At 35.9% G+C, this 23,863-nt stretch overlaps 1 protein-coding gene across 1 annotated transcript; it reads left to right on the top strand.

The window, feature by feature from the left end:
* Window positions 1-1,037: 1,037 nt before the first annotated feature.
* trpc4b (transient receptor potential cation channel, subfamily C, member 4b) lies at window positions 1,038-22,055 on the top strand. The gene is made up of 11 exons (XM_016276297.1): window positions 1,038-1,078; window positions 1,854-2,281; window positions 9,697-10,215; window positions 16,141-16,477; window positions 16,633-16,772; window positions 16,863-17,176; window positions 18,150-18,345; window positions 18,803-18,994; window positions 19,289-19,330; window positions 19,445-19,534; window positions 21,299-22,055. The coding sequence occupies exons 2-11, from the start codon at window positions 1,904-1,906 to the stop codon at window positions 21,854-21,856; spliced, it is 2,766 nt and encodes a 921-aa protein (XP_016131783.1). The 5' UTR covers window positions 1,038-1,078; window positions 1,854-1,903; the 3' UTR covers window positions 21,857-22,055.
* Window positions 22,056-23,863: the final 1,808 nt, after the last annotated feature.

Below are 23,863 nucleotides of genomic sequence, written 5' to 3'. Positions count from 1 at the left end.
GCAATGCTTAAAAACATGAGAAATTGATTAGCTTTCGTGACAATGCACAGCAGTGGCCCATCAACTGTCCTGAGCATCCTTTTCTGCTGGCCTCTGCCAGTCGGTTGAAATCACCGGAGGGCCCCCCTAAGCCATGTGCCCCTCGTAACCACCTTTCACCCCACTAGTGACGGTCCTGCCTACAGGTCGGTTTATTTTTGATTAATCAAAACATACAGCGTGATCAATGTCCTCAATGTTCTCAAACCAAACAGCCGAACGAATTAATCAAGAACGTACATGACTGGCCCAGTCTGATTCCCTAACAAATGACTCTTAAGAGCCGGTTCTTCTGAATCATGCAAAACTTAAGTGTAGTCCGATTCCTGTGTTAATGAAGTCGGTTCTTTTTTAAAATAATCAAAACATACAGCGCGACCAAACACCTTTTCAAATCAATTTATTACATTTACCTATGTTTATCTGTTCTTTGAGATTGGGACCAGAATTCTTTATAATTCACACCCCTACCGGTCTCCTCTAACATTTTAACCGTTTTTGACAGTCTTTAAAGTTTTGTGGATGTACCCTCCTCTGTTGTGGCGCTGGCGAGGGCCGCCTTTCAAAACAAACAAACAAACAGCAGAGGGTAAAAACGCATATAGGACAATCTACAAAAAGGAAATTTTTACATTTACATTTTTTCCCCACTGGTTGTAAATTAGATTGCATTAATGCGCCTCTATGTTGGAGCACGTGAATTACGTAATATAGCCTATAACTACTAATTTGGTAATCATTTTCAGCAGCATCTACGTCAGACTGGGGCTCATCTGAACTGGAATAACAGACGAGAGGAAATGCTAATACAATGCACTGTGGACAATGACAGACGTCTACTGGGGCGTAATGGATAATTGCAATTCCAGCTTGATTACAGCGGTGCGTCGGTGCTGTGGCAGCACAATACAGTCGCCATGCGCAACAATCCTCATGTGGTCGTAGGAATACCGCTCCAAAAGTATTTTCGGTGATGAATCGGTGAAGTTGATTGCATCAGCTTTATAAATGTGAGAATCAAAGTTGTTCCGACAGCAAGGTGAGTTTTTGTACAGTACACTGCGCTCTGTAAATCGATTCAGCATCCTTATCCAAAGCTTTAAACAGTGCATGTTGTCTATTTAACCGTTAAGAGTTTAATGCGAATTGTGATGTTAATCCAGCCTTCATATACTTCATATGCAATTTCAAAAGTTTAGTCGTGATTCTTAATGTTGAAATTAAAGTTGTTTTTTAGCGAAGTTTATAGTGGTGTCATTGCGTAAGCATGCGCAATTTGGAGATTAGTGTGTTTTGGCAGGTTTGCGTGCTTTAATTTAAATTACTAAGCACTGATATTGTTTTTTTATGTATATTTTGTATTATAAGTTAAATTTTGAGTCCCAGAATGTGATACTATACCATGCGTAATTTGAAGAGTAGCTTTTTTGGCAGTTTCGCTTGCTTTATTTCACACCACCAGGGACTAATAATGGTTTTACTTTGATATCTGAGGTTTTATTTTTATTTCCTTTTATTTTTACAATTTAATAACTCAATTGAAATGGTGATTGTTGTTGTATTCCATGTAAATATGATCTATTCAGCTGTGCCAAGCCGTTTGCATTGCACAATACCCCAATAAGTTGTTTATTAGCTGTGCGACCCATGTTCTAAAAACGAACCACTTGTATGAATAGCTGCTAGCTGTTTTATTGCTGGTTCTGTGTGGTCTATTACCTTGCACCTGCTAGCTTATACTCGATTTTCAGTAGACTGTTATTATAAAGCCATCAAATTGTGTCTATCAATTCCCAAAATGTTTTTGTCTTTAGGTTGCTATTACACTTCGCTCTCCAACTGTTTTGTGATGGATTAAGTCACGATGTCGCAGCTGTACTACCGCAGAACGGACAATTCTTCGTATCGGGACCGCATTCCGCTGCGGATAGTGCGCGCCGAGTCAGAGCTCTCGGTGCAGGAGAAGTCCTATCTCAGCGCCGTGGAGAAGGGCGACTACGCCAGCGCGAAACTAGCGCTGGAAGAGGCGGAGATCTACTTCAAGATCAACATCAACTGCATCGATCCTCTAGGGCGCACGGCGCTGCTCATCGCCATTGAGAATGAGAACTTGGAGATCATTGAGCTGCTCCTCAGCTTCAACGTGTATGTCGGGGATGCTCTGCTCCACGCCATCCGTAAAGAGGTGGTGGGAGCCGTGGAGCTCCTGCTGAACCACAAGAAGCCCAGTGGAGAGAAACAGGTTTGTTTGAAGAACTGTCTGCCATAGTTTGCTAGATCACATCTCTGTTTCAAACTAGCCAAATCAGTTACACACTGTCAATGTTCTATAAAACAGCAATAGAACAAAAGCTTACACCAGCCTAGTTTTGAAGTCTTATAAAGCTGGTCTCTTGTGTTGGTGTTCAGTTGTTTTAGCTGGGTTTCCTACCATGACCACCTAATAAGTACCCAGACTCCTCTAAAACCATCAAACTAGACCAGTTTGACTAGTGGAAGCTGGTTGGTTGGTTTAAGCCAGTGATTCATTAAAAGCATTGAAATATGTATTAACAGCATAAAAATAAAATTGTTAGCATAAATACAAAAACACATAAACAATTTTGGTCTTTGAATTGTGATGGTTTCATGCTTTCAGCTGCCAATAATTAATTGCATGAAACAATGAATTTGTGGCAACTGCTAAAGGCCATAAAGCTTGTTTATTTTGCTGTACTAGCTATGCATAATTATATGAATATTTGCACTTTATTATACACAATTTGCTTAGTTTTCCCCTGCTATCTGTGAACAGAGCTGTGTCATTTTAAGTCCTAAAATTGCATCCCCAAAACAGAACTTGTAGAGCATATCTGAATATAGATGTTTGCTTTATTATCCAGATATTTCATTGCGTCTCCCTGGACACGAAACCTTCAAAAGATCTCTTATCAACTTCTCATTTAAACAAACCGTTATTGCAGATAGGAGTGCTTTTAGGGCTGAAAGGAATTAAGTCCTCAGTTGTCAACACAAGAATACTTTAGAAAAAGTGTGCTTGTCTGCTTCTTTTCAGAGGAGAAAACATTTTGCTATAAAAAGCTCTGTTCAGACACTCAGGCATGTGAATTAATAATTACTGTTGTTCTAATGGTGTTTACTTTTCAAAGGAGCAATCTTTGCTCTCTCACCAACTGAGTGACTTAACATGGGTCTTACTGGTCTGTCCACACCTTATAACTTTAATTTAATTTTCCTTTATTGGCTAAGAATAGACTGGATGTTGCAGCACTGATTCAGAAAAATTATGGGAGGGACGCACCATTCACAAACCAGAGCAGCTGTGCATCTGATCTTTCCTTCCTCAATCCCTGAGCGCTTTTTCTTTTCCTCTGTCTCTGTGTCTCTTCCTGTCTATGTCTATTAATGTCACATTTATAAAACTTTCTGATATGCAAATGACTAAATCAGCATGTCTAAAGACCACAAGAGGGCGAGTGAGTACACATGAACAGGTTGTTTGCTTTGATTGTCTAAATTATGATTCTGATGATCATGATGTGGCTCTCTTCATGTCTTTTATCACATTAGCGAGTTCTTGTAATTTATGAAAATATATATTAAATAAGGTAACTGGCTGTTATGTAGTCAAAAAATTATTTTGTTCTTTTCTTAGAGAAATAGTTCACCCAAAAATGAAAACTTGCAGAAAATGTTCTCACCCTCAAGCCATTCAAGACGTAGATGAGTTTGTTTCTTCATTGCAGATTTGGGAAAATGTAGCAGTACATCACTTGCTCACCAATGGACCCTCTGCAGTGAATGGGTGCCATCGGAATGAGAGTCCAAATAGTTTATAAAAACATCATAATAATCCACAACATGACTCCAGTCTATCAATTAATGTCTTGTTAAGTGATTTGTGTTTGTAATAAACAAATCCAACTTTAAGATGTTTTTAAATTCAAACGAGTCCTCTGTCCGTAATATTGCTTTCTCCAGTGAAAAAGTTGAATCAGGAGAGAAATATGTACAGGCCAAGCACCGTTTACAAGCGAAAACACTCCAAAACAGTTCTTAATGGTATATGTTGATGTGAGAGGACAACAGGAGATGGGCTTTGGAGGAAGCGTCATTATGGTTTATGGAATCGTAATTTGCCCCCAAGCGACGGTTTAAAGTTAAAACGTCTTATTAATTAACTTGTTTTCCTACAAACATGCAGCTTTTTCCTTCACAAGATATTAATTTAATGGTCTTGAGTTACTTGTGCATCATTGTGATTTTGTTTTTATCATTGTCTTATCATCATTGTTTTTACCAGCTATTTGAATTCTCATTCTGACGGCACCCATTCACAATGGTAAGCAAATCTGTTCAGATGAAGCAACAAACTTATCTACATCTTGGATTGTGCATGTAAAAATGACACTTTTATCATTATATGGGAGTAAGTTGCATTGCTTAGATCAGGTGTCAGTAAAATTACATGGCGGTAAAGAGTCTCTTTCTTCAGCAGTTAAAAAAAATCAGATTGAAAAAAAAAGCTGTCCATCAGCTTTGTTGGAGATGTGCGTAATGAATCTTGAGACTGGCTTCTTTTCACTTATTAAACACAAAACTGACTTGAACTGTCATCTTGCTGACATTTTGAGTCAAGCCCTCTACTTTCTCCAATTCTTTTCCCTTCACCTCTGCGGTCTATTGTGGTTAGGGATGAGCTTCAAAGCGTCATATTGCAGCAGCAGATAATCAGTATGGCTGCCAGCCTGAAGATGTCTCTCCTACTGGAGCCTTCATTATCTTCCTCAAATAGTCAAGCTTTTGCTGTTGCCACCGTGGGCTTGGAGCTCTTGTGAAAAGGATGAAGATATCAGTCGAAATGTGCTAATCACCCCCTACCTTCAAATTGCACCTTCTCTTCTCTATGTGGCTTTAATTCATAAACTCTCAACTCATTTTCTCTCACCTCACTCGTTCCTCACTCGTTATTCTTTCTCACTTTTAATAATTTTTTTTGCGCATGCTGCCTGGTTTTCTTTTTCACGCTCTTTCTTTTTGTCTCTCACAGTTTTTTTTATCCATCTCCCCCAAATGTGGTGTGATCACGGAACCCAGTCTTCATGTAGCAGTGTATATATTACAACTTGCTAGTTCAAGCTGATTTAAAACTTGCACTAAAGGATTAGATATTATCCACTTCACTTCTAAGCTGGTTATACTTCAAGTTCCAGATTTTACATTTACAAGGGATAGTGCATGTTTGAAATAAATGTATTTCATGCTAAGTAAATACATTTTTATATTTATGTACTTACTCAAATGTCCTGCAATTGTACTTTTAGGATACTAAACTGGTATACTTAAAGTCTGCTAAATTGTAACAACTAATTTTGTACTTATTGGACTTTGTGCAGAAGTAGTGCTGAAGTACAATGAAAGATATACTTAGTACATTTTATTGTGCTAAAGTTGAACTATTGCAAGTATACTTCAGGTACACTTTAAATATTTTGCATTTAAAGTCTGATATTATTCAAAGATCATACAGTCCTCATCAAAAGTGACATTAAAACACATTTTAGACTTAATATTAAGAAAAGTGCATCGTGCACAAGTAATATGCCAAGTAAAGTTTCATTATAATTTTTATATCAGTAAGTCTTGAGTTATCTGTCAGTAAATATGTTAACAGATTTGAACTATACTTAGTACGAAATAAATGTATTTTACATAAATTACTTTTTTACTAGGGTATGAAAGTCATACCGGTCGAGTTTTGTATATTTTAAAGCACTGGAAGTCAATGAGTTAATGCAACATTCATTAATTTCAGCGCTAAAGCTAAAACACTGTGACTGTAATAGGCTGTTTATTGTTCATTCAACAATTTAACATTGTTTTATAAGTTATTTTAATATGTTTAGGCAAGAATGTCTTTTAATGTCAGTACTTATTTTTACATATGATTTTAGCCAGACTTCTTGGCAAATATGCTCTAGTTTCTTAGGATAACGGATGATACTTGTGTGCCACGATTTCGAGGACTGCATGCACTTTATGGTTGGATTAGGATTATGGATTAGTGCTTCAACCGTAGCGTTTTAGGACATTTACTATCTTGTTCTTAAGTTGGCTGATGTTGATTTATCCTTGCCCTTGTTCAAAATATTGTCCTTTAGATGAACTTCCTCCCAAACTTCAGACTGAAATAGGTTGCTGTATTTCCTGCTATATTGTGCCAGTCGTTTTAATAAGGTGCGTCATCTTCGCTGATGAAAACCAGTGCTTCAGTATTGTGCTCCCCCAGTGTCATTTATTGGATGCATTGTTGTTTGTAGTTTTGGGCACTTTTAGTTTTGCCACACATATTGCTTTGGTTAGAAAAGCTCGGTCTTATGTGACCACAGAACCTTTTCCCATTGTAACTGGGTCACTATTATGCTTTCCAAGCAAAAACCTTGCCAAACTCCAGACAGGATTTCACACGGTTCGTCTCTGCTACTGAAGCTCTGTAGCTACTTCAAAGTGATCACAGGCCTCTCTGTAGCCTCTCTCCCAAGTGTTTTTTTTTCTTATGTGCTCAGAGGGTTTTCAGGAAAGACCTTTTTCCCTGCCAGTGTCTGGGTCATTTGATGTAGCTTCCATTTCATCATTATTGAACCAATAGTGGGCACTCCTATTGTTTTATACCCTTCTTTCTAATTTATGCATTTGTGTTCCTCTCTCGTTTGGAATATTCTTTAGATCTCATTGTCATAGCTGTCCTTCACATTTGAGATCTGAATAATAACGAGGCCTTAATTGTGGGGGTTTTGTCCAGCAAGTGTGGCTATTTCAGCGATTCATGGGGAGATGCCAATTGTAAAGCAAATGCATCCTCATTATGGCAATTGTTTTTCAACACTAAATGCTTGTCAACACAGTCTCTGAATACTCATCCAATGTTTTGCATATTGAAATTTTTGTATATTTAAAAAATATATATAAATAACCCTTCGCTACAATGTAAAGTAGTGAGTGTACAGCTTGTATAACAGTGTAAATTTGCTGTCCCCTCAAAATAACCCAACACTCAGCCATTAATCTAAGCTGGTTATACTTCAAGTTCCAGATTTTACATTTACAAGGGATAGTGCATGTTTGAAATAAATGTATTTCATGCTAAGTAAATACATTTTTATATTTATGTACTTACTCAAATGTCCTGCAATTGTACTTTTAGGATACTAAACTGGTATACTTAAAGTCTGCTAAATTGTAACAACTAATTTTGTACTTATTGGACTTTGTGCAGAAGTAGTGCTGAAGTACAATGAAAGATATACTTAGTACATTTTATTGTGCTAAAGTTGAACTATTGCAAGTATACTTCAGGTACACTTTAAATATTTTGCATTTAAAGTCTGATATTATTCAAAGATCATACAGTCCTCATCAAAAGTGACATTAAAACACATTTTAGACTTAATATTAAGAAAAGTGCATCGTGCACAAGTAATATGCCAAGTAAAGTTTCATTATAATTTTTATATCAGTAAGTCTTGAGTTATCTGTCAGTAAATATGTTAACAGATTTGAACTATACTTAGTACGAAATAAATGTATTTTACATAAATTACTTTTTTACTAGGGTATGAAAGTCATACCGGTCGAGTTTTGTATATTTTAAAGCACTGGAAGTCAATGAGTTAATGCAACATTCATTAATTTCAGCGCTAAAGCTAAAACACTGTGACTGTAATAGGCTGTTTATTGTTCATTCAACAATTTAACATTGTTTTATAAGTTATTTTAATATGTTTAGGCAAGAATGTCTTTTAATGTCAGTACTTATTTTTACATATGATTTTAGCCAGACTTCTTGGCAAATATGCTCTAGTTTCTTAGGATAACGGATGATACTTGTGTGCCACGATTCGAGGACTGCATGCACTTTATGGTTGGATTAGGATTATGGATTAGTGCTTCAACCGTAGCGTTTTAGGACATTTACTATCTTGTTCTTAAGTTGGCTGATGTTGATTTATCCTTGCCCTTGTTCAAAACATTGTCCTTTAGATGAACTTCCTCCCAAACTTCAGACTGAAATAGGTTGCTGTATTTCCTGCTATATTGTGCCAGTCGTTTTAATAAGGTGCGTCATCTTCGCTGATGAAAACCAGTGCTTCAGTATTGTGCTCCCCCAGTGTCATTTATTGGATGCATTGTTGTTTGTAGTTTTGGGCACTTTTAGTTTTGCCACACATATTGCTTTGGTTAGAAAAGCTCGGTCTTATGTGACCACAGAACCTTTTCCCATTGTAACTGGGTCACTATTATGCTTTCCAAGCAAAAACCTTGCCAAACTCCAGACAGGATTTCACACGGTTCGTCTCTGCTACTGAAGCTCTGTAGCTACTTCAAAGTGATCACAGGCCTCTCTGTAGCCTCTCTCCCAAGTGTTTTTTTTTCTTATGTGCTCAGAGGGTTTTCAGGAAAGACCTTTTTCCCTGCCAGTGTCTGGGTCATTTGATGTAGCTTCCATTTCATCATTATTGAACCAATAGTGGGCACTCCTATTGTTTTATACCCTTCTTTCTAATTTATGCATTTGTGTTCCTCTCTCGTTTGGAATATTCTTTAGATCTCATTGTCATAGCTGTCCTTCACATTTGAGATCTGAATAATAACGAGGCCTTAATTGTGGGGGTTTTGTCCAGCAAGTGTGGCTATTTCAGCGATTCATGGGGAGATGCCAATTGTAAAGCAAATGCATCCTCATTATGGCAATTGTTTTTCAACACTAAATGCTTGTCAACACAGTCTCTGAATACTCATCCAATGTTTTGCATATTGAAATTTTTGTATATTTAAAAAATATATATTTCATACTATAAAATAATGTCTCGGTAATAAATATTGCAGTATTTCAGTACACTGTAAGAAATTTCAAAGATAAATAAATATTATTCATGTATAAAGATTGAATTGTGAAAAGATTGAAAAAGTGTACTTTTGGCATACAAACTGGTATATATATTAAAGTCTGCTAAATTGGAACAACTAATTTTGTACTTAATGCACTTTAATTTGAGCAAGTATTGCTGAAGTCCAACTAAAGATTCACTGAAGTAGATTTGATTGTGCTAAAGTGGAACTATTGCAAATACACTGCAGGTACACTTTAAATATCTTGCATTTAAAGGCTTACATTATTCAAAGATCATGCAATCTTTATTAATAGTAACATTAAAACACATTTTAGGCCTAATAGTAAGAAATGTGTGTTGTGTACTTCAGTTAAAGTTTAATTATTATTTTTATATCAGTAAGTCTCGAGCGATATGTCAGTAAATATGTTAATAGATTTGAACTATACTTAGTATGAAATACTATTTCTGTATTTTATTTCTGAAACTGTATTTTAAATATATTACTTATTTACTAGGGTATATATGTATTATATGACAAAATATCAAACAAAGTGACATTTATTAAAAAAATGACAACATTTCGTTTTATGATATAATGTATTTGGTATGTTTAGTTGTGAAAAAGGGATATTCAGGTTCAGTTTCATATTAGTTTTCTAAATGTTTTAATTGTTTTTGGGGCCATTGTGTAGTGTAAAATAATGAATGGCGTATATATGTGTTATCAGATTCATTTAAGCCATCTTTTCCATTTTCTTACCAGGTACCACCCATCCTGCTCGATAAACAATTCTCAGACTTCACCCCTGACATCACTCCCATCATCCTTGCTGCCCACACCAACAACTACGAGATCATCAAGATGCTGGTGCAGAAAGGTGTGTCTGTCCCCCAGCCTCACGAGGTGCGCTGTAACTGCATGGAGTGCGTCTCCAGTTCGGACGTGGACAGTCTGCGGCACTCGCGCTCCCGGCTGAACATCTACAAGGCCCTGGCTAGCCCCTCTCTCATCGCCCTGTCCAGTGAGGACCCTTTCCTCACCGCCTTCCAGCTCAGCTGGGAGCTCCAGGAGCTCAGCAAAGTTGAAAACGAGTTCAAGGCCGAATACGAGGAGCTCTCCCATCAGTGTAAACGCTTTGCAAAGGACCTCCTGGACCAAACCCGGTCCTCACGCGAACTGGAGCTGATCCTCAATTTCCGTGATGATGTCAACCTGCTGCAAGATGAGGCCAACAATGAGCTGGCTCGACTGAAATTGGCCATCAAATACCGCCAAAAAGAGGTACAGATCTGGTATTGTAATCATGTACAGGTTAGGTCAAAAGTTTACATCCCCTTGATACTTAATACTGTGCTCTTACCTGATCCACAGCTGTGTTTTTTGTTTAGTGATATTTGTTCACAAGTCCCTTGTTTATCCGGAACAGTTAAACTGCCTGCTGCACAAATTCTTTCCAACAATGACTGTATGATTTTGAAATCCATCTTTTCACACTGAGGACAGCTGAGGGACTCATATGCAACTATTGCAGAAGGTTCAAATGCTCACTAATGCTCCAGAAGGAAAAACCCTGCATTAAGAGCTAGGGGGTGAAAACTTTTGTACAGAATGGAGATGTGTACATTTTTCTTATTTTGCCTAAATATCATATTTTTTCATTTAGTACTGCCCTTCAGAGGCTACAGAAGATAGTTAAATTTTTCCCAGAAGACAAAATAAGTTAAATTTACCCTGATCTTCAAATTCAATGAAGATCAATGAAGATGCTCTTAATGCATGGATTTTCCGTCTGGAGCATCAGTGAGCGTTTGAACCTTCTGTAATAGTTGCATATGAGTCCCTCAGCTGTCCTCAGTGTGAAAAGATGGATCTCAAAATAGCATGCATTTTGTATGACCCCTCTTATTTTGGTAAAATAATTTACATTTTGCACATTCTGAAAGGGGGATGTAAACTTTTGACCTCAACTGTATTCTCATACAGTTGGACACTTAAAATGTATATATTTATTGCATTAGATAACAAATATTAAACCAAGTGGCGTCAAACACAAACCCATCACCAAAACATTTTTACATCTGCTTTTAACTAACTGGCTTCAGGATAGTTTATTATTTTTTAAGTTAATGTATTAATATTTTTTAATAATTAATTGTTTTGTTTTAGAAACCTGAACATTTTCTTCTTTTTTTTAGATATTTTGCTTACTTGTCTTTCTTTAATAATAATGATTATTTTAATTGACAATAATTCATTATTCTTGAATAATGAAACAGAATTTAAATTTATATAAAGTACTATAAAAATATTAATAAATTGTCTTGACTTTAAAATAAATGCAATTTGTTTGTTTTTTTGTTGTTTTTTTAAATAATACAGTGGCATTTTTATATTTTTTTATGCACAGCTACAATGTCCAAATATTTTTTGGCTTTTTGGGTCAAATATTTTTTAAGGTTTTAATAAGCTATTTCTTGCAGATTGTGATTTATATCTGCCTTAAGATTGACTAAGCTAAGGACAAATTAACTCCCACGTATATTGTATGCTCAAGAAGGTCCTCTTAGCAATACCTGAGGTGAGCTAGATGAAACTCAAGCCTTCATTGTGCATTAATTCAAAAGCACTGAAGTGCTACAAGCCCAAACTAAGAGTCGGGTAATTTTCTTCACAGTTGACAAGGTCATCACAAGCCTCAGCGCTGTGTAGATCTCATAAAAGGGGCCCTTTTGACCTGTTATGACTTACTGCAGTGTAGGAGTAAGGAGTCATCCACTTTCAGCATGTAGGGTGGATTCATGGCTACTAATTACTTTGCCTCTTGAATTTAGACTGTTCTAATTTGGTTAGAAAATAGTCCACATTTAGTCTTTTATTTACTACAATGTGAACATGAAACAAAAATGACAAAAATACTAATAAATAAATAAATAATAAATAAATAAATTATAATAATGCAACAATTAGTTGTGACATCCTGGATCCTTTATTATTTTGCCCTCTTTTGGTTTTGCAAAGGCATTACACCCTAAAGATCCACTTTGTTGCTTACTGTATGCGACTTACTTGTATATCCATTGGTTATATTCTTCTCAGCTCGTGAATATATTAGATATGATTAAGTTCAGGTTAAATGGCATTTGTTCCAGCAGTCAAACAGTCTTTGGAAATGGCAGTGAACCCCACATCAGCGCTAATCTTATTATTGTAAATGTTACTAGAATGCCTCCAATTAAACATGCATGTGGATGTCCACTATATATATATATATATCAGAGAACAGTTCAGATCAGATGCAGCATGCTTTGCTCAGATTAAAAGATATCAGTCATTATATTGTAAGAGTAAAGAACATGTTGCATATTGTTTGCTGTGAATGGATAAGAAAAATGCCATTGCCTTTCATAATGCTTGTACTATTTATTTATTTATTTATTGTGGAGATGTTTTATGTTATCTGAAGCTTTCAAGTTTTATAGTTCTGAAACATTTTTCTTATTTTGCCTAAATATCATATTTTTTCATTTAGTACTGCCCTTCAGAGGCTACAGAAGATAGTTAAATTTTTCCCAGAAGACAAAATAAGTTAAATTTACCCTGATCTTCAAATTCAATGAAGATCAATGAAGATGCTCTTAATGCATGGATTTTCCGTCTGGAGCATCAGTGAGCGTTTGAACCTTCTGTAATAGTTGCATATGAGTCCCTCAGCTGTCCTCAGTGTGAAAAGATGGATCTCAAAATAGCATGCATTTTGTATGACCCCTCTTATTTTGGTAAAATAATTTACATTTTGCACATTCTGAAAGGGGGATGTAAACTTTTGACCTCAACTGTATTCTCATACAGTTGGACACTTAAAATGTATATATTTATTGCATTAGATAACAAATATTAAACCAAGTGGCGTCAAACACAAACCCATCACCAAAACATTTTTACATCTGCTTTTAACTAACTGGCTTCAGGATAGTTTATTATTTTTTAAGTTAATGTATTAATATTTTTTAATAATTAATTGTTTTGTTTTAGAAACCTGAACATTTTCTTCTTTTTTTTTTAGATATTTTGCTTACTTGTCTTTCTTTAATAATAATGATTATTTTAATTGACAATAATTCATTATTCTTGAATAATGAAACAGAATTTAAATTTATATAAAGTACTATAAAAATATTAATAAATTGTCTTGACTTTAAAATAAATGCAATTTGTTTGTTTTTTTGTTGTTTTTTTAAATAATACAGTGGCATTTTTATATTTTTTTATGCACAGCTACAATGTCCAAATATTTTTTGGCTTTTTGGGTCAAATATTTTTTAAGGTTTTAATAAGCTATTTCTTGCAGATTGTGATTTATATCTGCCTTAAGATTGACTAAGCTAAGGACAAATTAACTCCCACGTATATTGTATGCTCAAGAAGGTCCTCTTAGCAATACCTGAGGTGAGCTAGATGAAACTCAAGCCTTCATTGTGCATTAATTCAAAAGCACTGAAGTGCTACAAGCCCAAACTAAGAGTCGGGTAATTTTCTTCACAGTTGACAAGGTCATCACAAGCCTCAGCGCTGTGTAGATCTCATAAAAGGGGCCCTTTTGACCTGTTATGACTTACTGCAGTGTAGGAGTAAGGAGTCATCCACTTTCAGCATGTAGGGTGGATTCATGGCTACTAATTACTTTGCCTCTTGAATTTAGACTGTTCTAATTTGGTTAGAAAATAGTCCACATTTAGTCTTTTATTTACTACAATGTGAACATGAAACAAAAATGACAAAAATACTAATAAATAAATAAATAATAAATAAATAAATTATAATAATGCAACAATTAGTTGTGACATCCTGGATCCTTTATTATTTTGCCCTCTTTTGGTTTTGCAAAGGCATTACACCCTAAAGATCCACTTTGTTGCTTACTGTATGCGACTTACTTGTATATCCATTGGTTATATTCTTCTCAGCTCGTGAATATATTAGATATGATTAAGTTCAGATTAAATGGCATTTGTTCCAGCAGTCAAACAGTCTTTGGAAATGGCAGTGAACCCCACATCAGCGCTAATCTTATTATTGTAAATGTTACTAGAATGCCTCCAATTAAACATGCATGTGGATGTCCACTATATATATATATATATCAGAGAACAGTTCAGATCAGATGCAGCATGCTTTGCTCAGATTAAAAGATATCAGTCATTATATTGTAAGAGTAAAGAACATGTTGCATATTGTTTGCTGTGAATGGATAAGAAAAATGCCATTGCCTTTCATAATGCTTGTACTATTTATTTATTTATTTATTTATTGTGGAGATGTTTTATGTTATCTGAAGCTTTCAAGTTTTATAGTTCTGAAAGCCTGAGAAATGAACACTATATAAAGTTAATTTTTTTTCACTTGTTGCTGTAGAGTACAGCTGTAAAAAGACACATGCTCTAGACTGAGCCTGATTTTTTTATTTAAGTGGTAGACTTATTTGTCCTGCTGAGGTGTATTAAGGTACTGTCTTCGCTCGTACAGCAACCCCGAGACAGAGACTCCTTTAGTTGAGCGGTAGAACAGATTGCACCGTGCAAATCAGCCCTGACTGAGAACACTTAAAATCATCTCAGACTTGACCTCATCGCCTCCAGAACGCCTGGCTCTGCTGTAATGAGGATGCATTTGTTTGTAATTTGGTTAGGCGCGCTCCCACTTCCGCTTGACATTTTAGATGCTCCGTTAATGGCTTTGGGCAAATCACTGGAGACAAATGAAGAGGATGATAGAGAAGAACAAATAAGCATCAAGAGCAAGAGTCAATATATGGCTGCAAGTAATGTAGCATTTGCTTGGCCATGCATATAATTAAAAAATAAACATTGCATTAAGCATGATTCAGTGAATAAAGAATTTTTATCGCAATTTTTTTTGCAAAGATTAAAAGCTGATTGAATTTACAAGGTTTAACTTACAGCTTTGTCCAGTAGGTGGCTTATAATTATGACTTGGTCACATACCTACTACATTTAATTTTAAGGTCAAACCATACAGCTTTAATTCAGCATTCTTTGATCAATATAGTGGATATGTTACACACGGTTATTTTTCTGTTTTGTTTTTAGTTTGTCCTTCCAGCTTACATTTGTGTTATTTTTCACTCTTTGACTTACATTTACTGTAGTTTAGTATTTTTTTAAAGAATTTAGAATGTAGTTTTAGTTAGTTTTTTTATGTAAGAATTGTATGTTTTTAATTTTTATTTTAGATGTAATATTTTATTAATTATAGAGTGTTATAATAGTGTGTTAATTTGATATCCTTTAAATATCCACATTAAATATCCCTAGATTACTGCTAGTGATTACTTTTGCGTTTTCAGGTTTTTTGTTTTGTTTTATTTTCTTATTTTATTTTATTTTATTTTAAAAATTTATTTTATTTTAGTTGCTATTTTTTTCTGGTTATATTAGTTGTTACCTAAGAACATTTTACTAACTAAGGACCAGCTTGGCCTAAAGATGACACAATTTTGGGGAGGTTTAATAGAAACTGCACGACAAGTTAGAAAAATGGGTTTTCAATACACTTCTTATGATTTTACAACTTATAGGTGGCACTGTGCCTTCAGATTGTTTTGGCTACAACAATATGGTTGTCAAATCACATTGCAAACCTTTGTGTAAGTGTTTGAATCTCATGCAGTATGAAGCAACATGTTAACTATACCGTAGGAGGCTCAGCAGTCTGATGGGGAATAAATTGAAGAAACTCAGACCTCCTGCCTCACTGTTCATGATCACTTTATCATTCTGACTTTATAAGACACTAATGCACACTTCACACAGTATCCTGGAGTCTGGCTTTAGGGAATCTGCTGAAAACGCTGATGTATAGTTTGCTTGTGCTGTAACTTAATTTTACTGACAGTTTATAGCTCAGTTAGAGTGGAATACATGTCGTAATGATATTTCTGTAAGTTAATGGTCCCATGTCATACACAAACTATGCCAATAAAATATATGTACACTGATGTAAAATTCTAGTATGTCTTGCAAATGGTAAAAATGGAAATTCTGGGAAATCTGATGATGAAACGTCAAAACGATGGGTAAAAAAAAAAAAAAATTACAGAGTTGGCAGCTTGTTTCCCAGACCACCTGTTCATACTTAGATAGTAGCATGTGATTTCCCTGTATTCTCTTCTATTCTTTTCTCTCTCAGTTTGTAGCACAGCCAAATTGCCAGCAGCTGTTGGCCTCACGCTGGTATGATGAATTTCCTGGCTGGAGGAGACGTCACTGGGCTGGAAAGTTCATCACCTGCATCTTCATCGGCCTCATGTTCCCCCTGCTCTCCCTCTGTTACTTGGTGGCACCCAAGAGCCGCTATGGCCTGTTCATCCGCAAGCCTTTCATCAAGTTTATTTGCCACACAGCCTCCTACCTGACCTTCCTCTTCCTCCTGCTGCTGGCCTCTCAGCACATAGTCTCTAACAATCCTGATCGCCAAGGTCCAAAGCCCACCACTGTGGAGTGGATGATCCTACCCTGGGTTCTAGGTAAGAAAGAACTGATATAATTCCATAAACTGACCCTAAATTGAGCTATTTGCTTGTAATGTTCTCCATGCAACGTTTTCATGCTTCATCTTGGACCAGAGAACCGTGAAGGTCTTTGAACAGAAACCAACAAAATCTTTTGGCTGCCCTTGCAGGATTCATATGGACTGAGATCAAGCAGATGTGGGATGGTGGATTTCAGGATTACATCCATGACTGGTGGAATCTCATGGACTTCGTGATGAATTCCTTGTATCTTGCAACCATCTCACTGAAGATGGTTGCATATGTTAAGGTACATTGCATCACAACAATCGCTGGTGGGAATCACTTGGGAATGGATCAAGAGTTACTTACTAACTGTTATTTTCATCTTTCCTAACAGTACAGTGGTTGCAAACCCAGGGAAACCTGGGAAATGTGGCACCCCACACTAGTGGCGGAGGCAGTGTTCGCTATTGCCAACATCTTCAGCTCTCTACGCCTCATCTCGCTCTTCACGGCCAATTCCCACCTAGGTCCTTTGCAGATATCATTAGGACGGATGCTTCTGGACATCCTAAAGTTCCTCTTCATCTACTGCCTGGTGTTGCTTGCCTTTGCTAATGGACTCAATCAGCTTTACTTCTACTATGAGAGTAGTGATGGCATGAACTGCAAAGGCATCCGCTGTGAACGTCAAAACAACGCTTTCTCAACGTAAGTCTTGGGGGAAAAAGACTAATATCTAATACTTCATATCTCAATTCTTAAAAGGATAGTTCACCCAGAAATAAAAATTCTGTCATTAATTACTCACCCTCATGTCGTTCCAAACCTATAAGACTTTTGTTCATTTTTGGAACATAAATTGAGATATCTTTTGATGAAGTCCGAGAGATTTCTAACCTTGCATAGACAGCAATGTAACTGAAACCTTCAAGTCCCAGAAACGTAGTAAGGACATCGTTAGGGATGCGTCGTGGTACTTTCATGAACACGTGGCAGATACTGACAAGGAAGAGGAGAAATTGTTGAATAAAGTCATTAGTTTTGTTTTCTTTGCACATTAAAAGTATTCTCGTAGCTTCATAACATTTACGGTTGAACCACTGATGTCACATGGACTATTTTAACAATGTCCATACTACCTTTCTGGACCTTGGACGTTTCAGTTGCATTGCTGTCTATGCAGGGTCAGAAAGCTCTCAGATTTCATCAAAAATATCTTAATTTGTGTTCCAAAAATGAACGAAGGTCTTATGGGTTTGGAACGACATGAGGCGGAGTAATTAATGACAGAATTTTCATTTTTGGGTGAACTATCCATTTAATGTATCTATTGTCATTTTCAACTACACCAGTTATAAATCAGTTTAATCTTAAAAAGTAATTTTAACTCCCAGATCAGGGTTCCTCAAATCTTGCCCTGGATGGCCAATGCACTGCAGAGTTTAGCTCCAACCCTGATCAAAGTCACCTACCTGTGATTTTCTAATGATCGCGAAGACATTGATTAGCATGCTCAGGTGTGTTTGATTAGGGTTAGAGCTAAACTCTGCAGGAAAGTGGATCTCGTGGGCCAGATTTGAGGATCCCTGTCCTAGATCAAAATGAAAATGTTGAAAAAGTTGGTTGTGTATAAGACAAGTTGGAACTACCCTTTCTAATCTTGCTTGTACTCTGTTTGTAGGTTATTTGAGACCTTGCAGTCTTTGTTTTGGTCCATTTTTGGGTTGATCAATCTGTATGTGACCAATGTCCAAGCAGACCACAAGTTCACCGAATTTGTGGGTGCCACCATGTTTGGCACCTATAACATCATCTCCTTGGTGGTCCTCCTCAATATGCTCATTGCCATGATGAACAATTCCTATCAGCATATCGCTGTAAGTTCATTCTGAGGTCTGACCTGAGCACTTGTAGACATATTTTTATGTCCAGTTATTGTTGCATATTGCATACACCGTATTTTCCGGGAAAACAAGTTGCACATTACTGTTAATGTTTTTCAGAACAGAAAGGAATTAAAAATAGAAGTATGAAACAAACTATAAACAACATTAACTATAAATGGCAAGCCTAAATGGTTTTAAAGCAAAACTGAAACTACCACCTTGTAGGAAATGCACTATACATATAAACTTGAGATCATGGTCATTTTGTGCTTTGTGCATGTTTTGTATGCTTGACCTTAATTGCATTATATAAGTCGCTACATGATATACATTCCGGAAAATACGGTACAATGTTCTGTACATTGTGCACTTTGGTATGAATCCATAAGTGTAAATTTCCCAGTAATGACCTGCTTCTCACGTATAGTGTGTTCTGGCTTTTTTGAAGGACCATGCTGATATTGAGTGGAAATTTGCCAGAACTAAATTATGGATGAGTTATTTTGAGGAAGGAGGCACCTTGCCACCTCCCTTCAACATTATCCCCAGTCCCAAATCCATATGTTACCTGATTACATGGATTAAGGTGCATGTGTTCAAGAGGAGGTCAAAGAGGACTGAGACATTTGGGACATTAGGGGTGAGACTGTAAAAAAAAAAAAAAAAAAAGTTTTTTTTGTTTCTTCTTCTTCTTGGCTCTTATATTGATTTTGGTTTAAATAAATGATCATTTGGCATGACAGAAAAGTGAATTAAATTTGACTGAAAATGTTAAGGTTATGTAATGCAGCAAAGGGAATTTCATTATAGCTAAATATGTGTCATAAGATGTCCAGCTTGCTTGGTTTTCTTAAAATGAGAAGATACTTTAATATTGCAGGGGACAGACAATAAAATTATTGAATTACAAATGTCCTTCCTTTCGTCCTTTCAGAGAAGAGCTGCTGAAAACGTGAGACTCAACCACCAATACCAGGTAGCTTATCACCAAAAATACTGTTTCTCTAAAACTTAAATTTTTCTATATTGTTTTGATTTTCTTTGTTATTTTTTCCACCAATTAATTGTACTGCTGTTTACCTTAATGCAGGAGGTCTTGAGAAACTTGGTGAAACGATATGTGGCAGCTATGATTCGAGACGCCAAGACTGAGGAGGGACTTACAGAGGAGAATTTCAAAGTAAGCACTGAAAATGACTGTCTACCAAATAGTCCTTTTATGTCAGATTTCATTTATTTTCACATTGAGAAAAAAGCAAGAAGTAATTTCTTGCTTATGGTTTTACCGGTCCTTAAATACAACAACGGTATTTTACTTTATACTGAATGAAGCATCCCATCACACCAAACGTTTTAACTTTTCAATGCCATTGTAAGAATGCTCTAAATGACCCTTGACCGATGTATTTGCAACCATGGCCGTACCCAGGCTTTGAAAATTAGTGAGGGAGGGGTGGGATGGTGTTAAAGAATTGTGTTATAATAACCCCTACAAATACGACTCATTATATACACTATAAACACTTTACAGGAGACAGACATGTAGATGTTTGTGAAATATGTTTTCTCTGTTTTGGAGGGATGATTATTTTTAAATCATACCCTATATATTGCATCAAAATTTGTTAATACTTTACTATATTTAAGGGTGGATAATTTTATCAATTTATTGTTGTTTATTGCAACATTACATAACTACAATAACTTTGTCTAGTGCTCTTATGAAAGTTTATAGCATGATTTGTGAAAATGGAACTAACGTTATACTGAATGACATAGCATAGACTTCTTCATGGCTAGTTTTTTGCGTATTTCATTTCATTCTGTAACCTACTTGTTCTACAGATCTGTGTGTACTAGTGTTAAATGCTACTGTTTTTGACAGTGTTGATAACGTTTATGACAGATAATATCATGATACGTTTGGATACCGAATGTCGTATCCTGTCAGCAAAAACATGTCCATGGGCTTTTTTGATTGCTTTCAGTTTAAGTGCCGGCGATGCAGTGTTGCCAGATATTGATACTAAAACAAACAAAAAACAAAAAATAAATAAAAATAAACAGAAATTATTTCCAATCTTTTGCAAATAAGATAAGATAAAGATATCGCTGACTCTAAACTGCAACTTTAGTGACCGGGCTGCGCCCGCGCCCTCACTCACAGCTCTCTCAAGCCTCGTTCACTCCGCCAGCTTTTCGCAGCGATCATTTTCATACCAGGGATGCTGAACATTCTTGCAAACTGTCTAAACTGAATTATACATGTCATGCAGGCATTCATATGAGGAGTTTTTACAGCAAATTAGTCATTCAAAGAACAAATTTTATTTTTGAACATGAAAAATTTACCGAGGTTCGGACCTTGGTGGCCTCATAGCTGGTTACGGGCCTGTTTACAACCAAAAGTGTCCAAAAATTGTAAGTTTCTGTAAAAAAAATTGCACTTAGATTTCAAAATGCCATCCAGCATGAGGTGGGCCACCCTTATGTAGAGTAAAACAGCTTTTTCTTGCCTGCTGATTACAGTACACTCTTAAAAATAAAGGTGCTTCAAAAGGTTCTTCAACCGATGCCATAGAAGAACCATTTTTGGTTCCACAAAGAACCATTCAGTCAAAGGTTCTTTGAAGAACCATATCTTTCTTACCTTTTCATAATCTGAAGAACCTTCTTTCACCACAAAGATGAAAGAATGGAAGCATTCTTTATGGAACCATTTAGACAAAAAGGTTCTTCTATGGCATCATGAAGCACCTTTATTTTTAAGAGTGTATGACTGATTTATACTCTATAATCTCATTTCAAGTGTGCATTTTAAACCATCATAATTCTAGTCATTGTGAGAAACATTTTAAATGATAAAAACTGCTTAATGCACCTATAAATAAGCACTTTAAATAAAAAAACACAAGTAAATTGAGGACTCTGATCACTTTGACAGGAGCTGAAGCAGGACATCTCTAGCTTCCGCTACGAAGTCATTGGAATGATGAAAAGCAACCGGAAAAGTACTCGTGCGAACAAGACGGGCACAGCGTTCTCCGATGTTTCTCATCCAGACGGTTCACTTCAATATTCCTTGACTCTTCCACAGAACAAAAAACTACATTTGTACGATGTCACTGCAGTGATACAGCAGCAAAAATCTGAAGAGACAAGGGAGTCTCTCGGCTGTCTGGCCAATGGATCAGCAGTAGTTTTGACTGACCCGATACTCAAAGACAAAGCCAGGAAGGACTTCCCTAAGGATTTTACAGACTTTGGGTTATTTCCAAAGAAACAAAACAGTCTCAACCCAAATAAGATCTATTCGCTTGCTGAAGAGGCAAAGGAATCGGATTCTGACATATTAGACTGGGTGAGAGAAGAAACGGTTGAGAAACCTCTGGCAGAAGAAGCTGAACAGGAAGAAAATGAATCAAAATGCTTGATGGAGGAAGAGGAAAGTGTGTTGCAGGACCAAGAGAACGAGCACGTTACATCTCCACATGAACATTAGATAAACAAACTCTCATTCTTTTTGTATCCAAGGATTATCTGAATCTCAAATTTAGCTGACATACTTTGTCAGAGATGAAACAGTATCCTTTCCAATGCACAGAGGTGAGGTTTTGCAAGATTAATTGTCTCAGGAAAAGGTATTTGCTTGGTTGCAACCATAAATCTGGAGGATAAGAAATGGACAAAGCTAGGGAAAGTACTACACAGTGTCCAACTGACCTGTTGGATAATTTTTTTATCTTATGTATTTATCCTCACATTTTCACTGTGCAGCATCCTCTCATCCCTTTATTGTGAAAAATAACTTTGGGAGAAAAAAGCTTGAAAAATAACAATCGTGTTATCAATCACCAGAGAAACTGTCTGCTATTGTTATTATTATTGCATATTTTTTTTTAAGATATAATATTTTTATTCTGCAAGGATGCATTAAATTGAGCAAAAGTGACAGTAAAGACATTTATAATGTAACAAATATTTCTATTTTAATTCAGTCCTGTTCATTTAAAAAAAAATTATCCTAAAGAAAAAGGATCACAGTTTCCACAAAAAATATTTTCAACACAACAGCAAACGTTTCTGTAAAAAAAAAAAAAACATTTTAAATTGTAAGAATATTTAAGAATATTACTGTTTTTACTTTAGTTTTGATCAAATAAATGCAGCCTTGATGAGCATAAGAGACTTGCCTCAAAAACATTTAAAAATCTTACAAACCCCAAACATTTGGACTGCAGTGTATAAATAAAAATATGTTGCACATGACATACAACAGCTGCACAGCCTGATTTAAAAAGTATATATACAGTATATGACTATGCAATCTAAGTATAGCACTCATAATACAGATGTCTATACATCTGGTTACATCTGTTTCAGATTTCTAAGCACTATCCTCAATATTGTGATGTTGGATAAGTATCTAATGTTCTGAGTTCTTATAAATAACAGTTTAATCTGACTTTCATGGACCATATGACATTCAGTAATATTTAAACTGTAGCTATATGAGAAATAATATCTCTCTCTCCTAGTAATATACTGCAAGTTCGGATTCTATGTTATCTTTATGTTCTGCTTACAAAGTCTGCCCGCAATTGCCAGCATGCAATTTTGTATTTTTCCAATTTCATGCCCACTAATAATGCTTAATCATTTGTTGCATTCACAAGTTACTTATTTGTAGACATTTGATATACTGGAAGTTTTTCAGTATGCACACTATGTCGTCTCTCAATTTTCCAATCTGGTTGCACTACACTAGCTGATTGATATTACAGCAGTCGTAGAATCTTTCACTCTCACAATTGCTTGTTATTTGTCTTTTGCTGCTATGGCAACATGCAGTGGCTGCTCTTGTTCTTTAATTAATTGACTTCACAGCAGTTCCTTTATCTGGGGACACACCATGCTGTTTTCAATTAGAAGTGAATAAATTGTCAGCAGATAGTTTCTCAAACTTTGATGCTTTTGAAATTAGTCACTCCCTGTGTCTTTGAGGTAAATGTGGTAGCGATGAAAAATTTGCTGTGAATCTTATTCCTAACGTTCTAGGGATATTCTTTTTATGTTTTTATAATTATAAACCTACGTTCCAAGAACAGAAAGTTCTTAGGTGTACTATTAAACTAATAACTTTCAGTTAAAGGTATATATATATATATATATATGTATGTTTTCTTTTTTGTTCTTTTTTTCTGTACTTTCCTTTCGCATCTCATGATCTCCTATCTGTTTACAGCAGAATCCCTCTGCAGCTTGAGCGGATTATGTACATGTTCTGATATTTACTACCAATGTCTCTCGGCTCGCCAGCATCGCATGCAACACAGCGGCACGATTTGTCCAAAAGTCATAAAAGCACTGACAGAGAAAGAGTGGGAAGAAAGTGAGGGGGCTATTTCCAGATGCATCTCATGTACGCACTTTCACTTCAGAAACATGTTTCTGTGGGATTGTAAATGACAGTTTTAAACATCAGGTTTTTCAAAAGATAACCCAAATC

This window comes from Sinocyclocheilus grahami, unplaced genomic scaffold, assembly GCF_001515645.1.
Source record: "Sinocyclocheilus grahami isolate Dianchi unplaced genomic scaffold, SAMN03320097.WGS_v1.1 scaffold6.1, whole genome shotgun sequence".
Lineage (NCBI taxonomy): Eukaryota > Metazoa > Chordata > Actinopteri > Cypriniformes > Cyprinidae > Sinocyclocheilus > Sinocyclocheilus grahami.
Note: the sequence above shows the minus strand (reverse complement) of the source record. Positions and strands in the feature narration are given on the sequence as shown.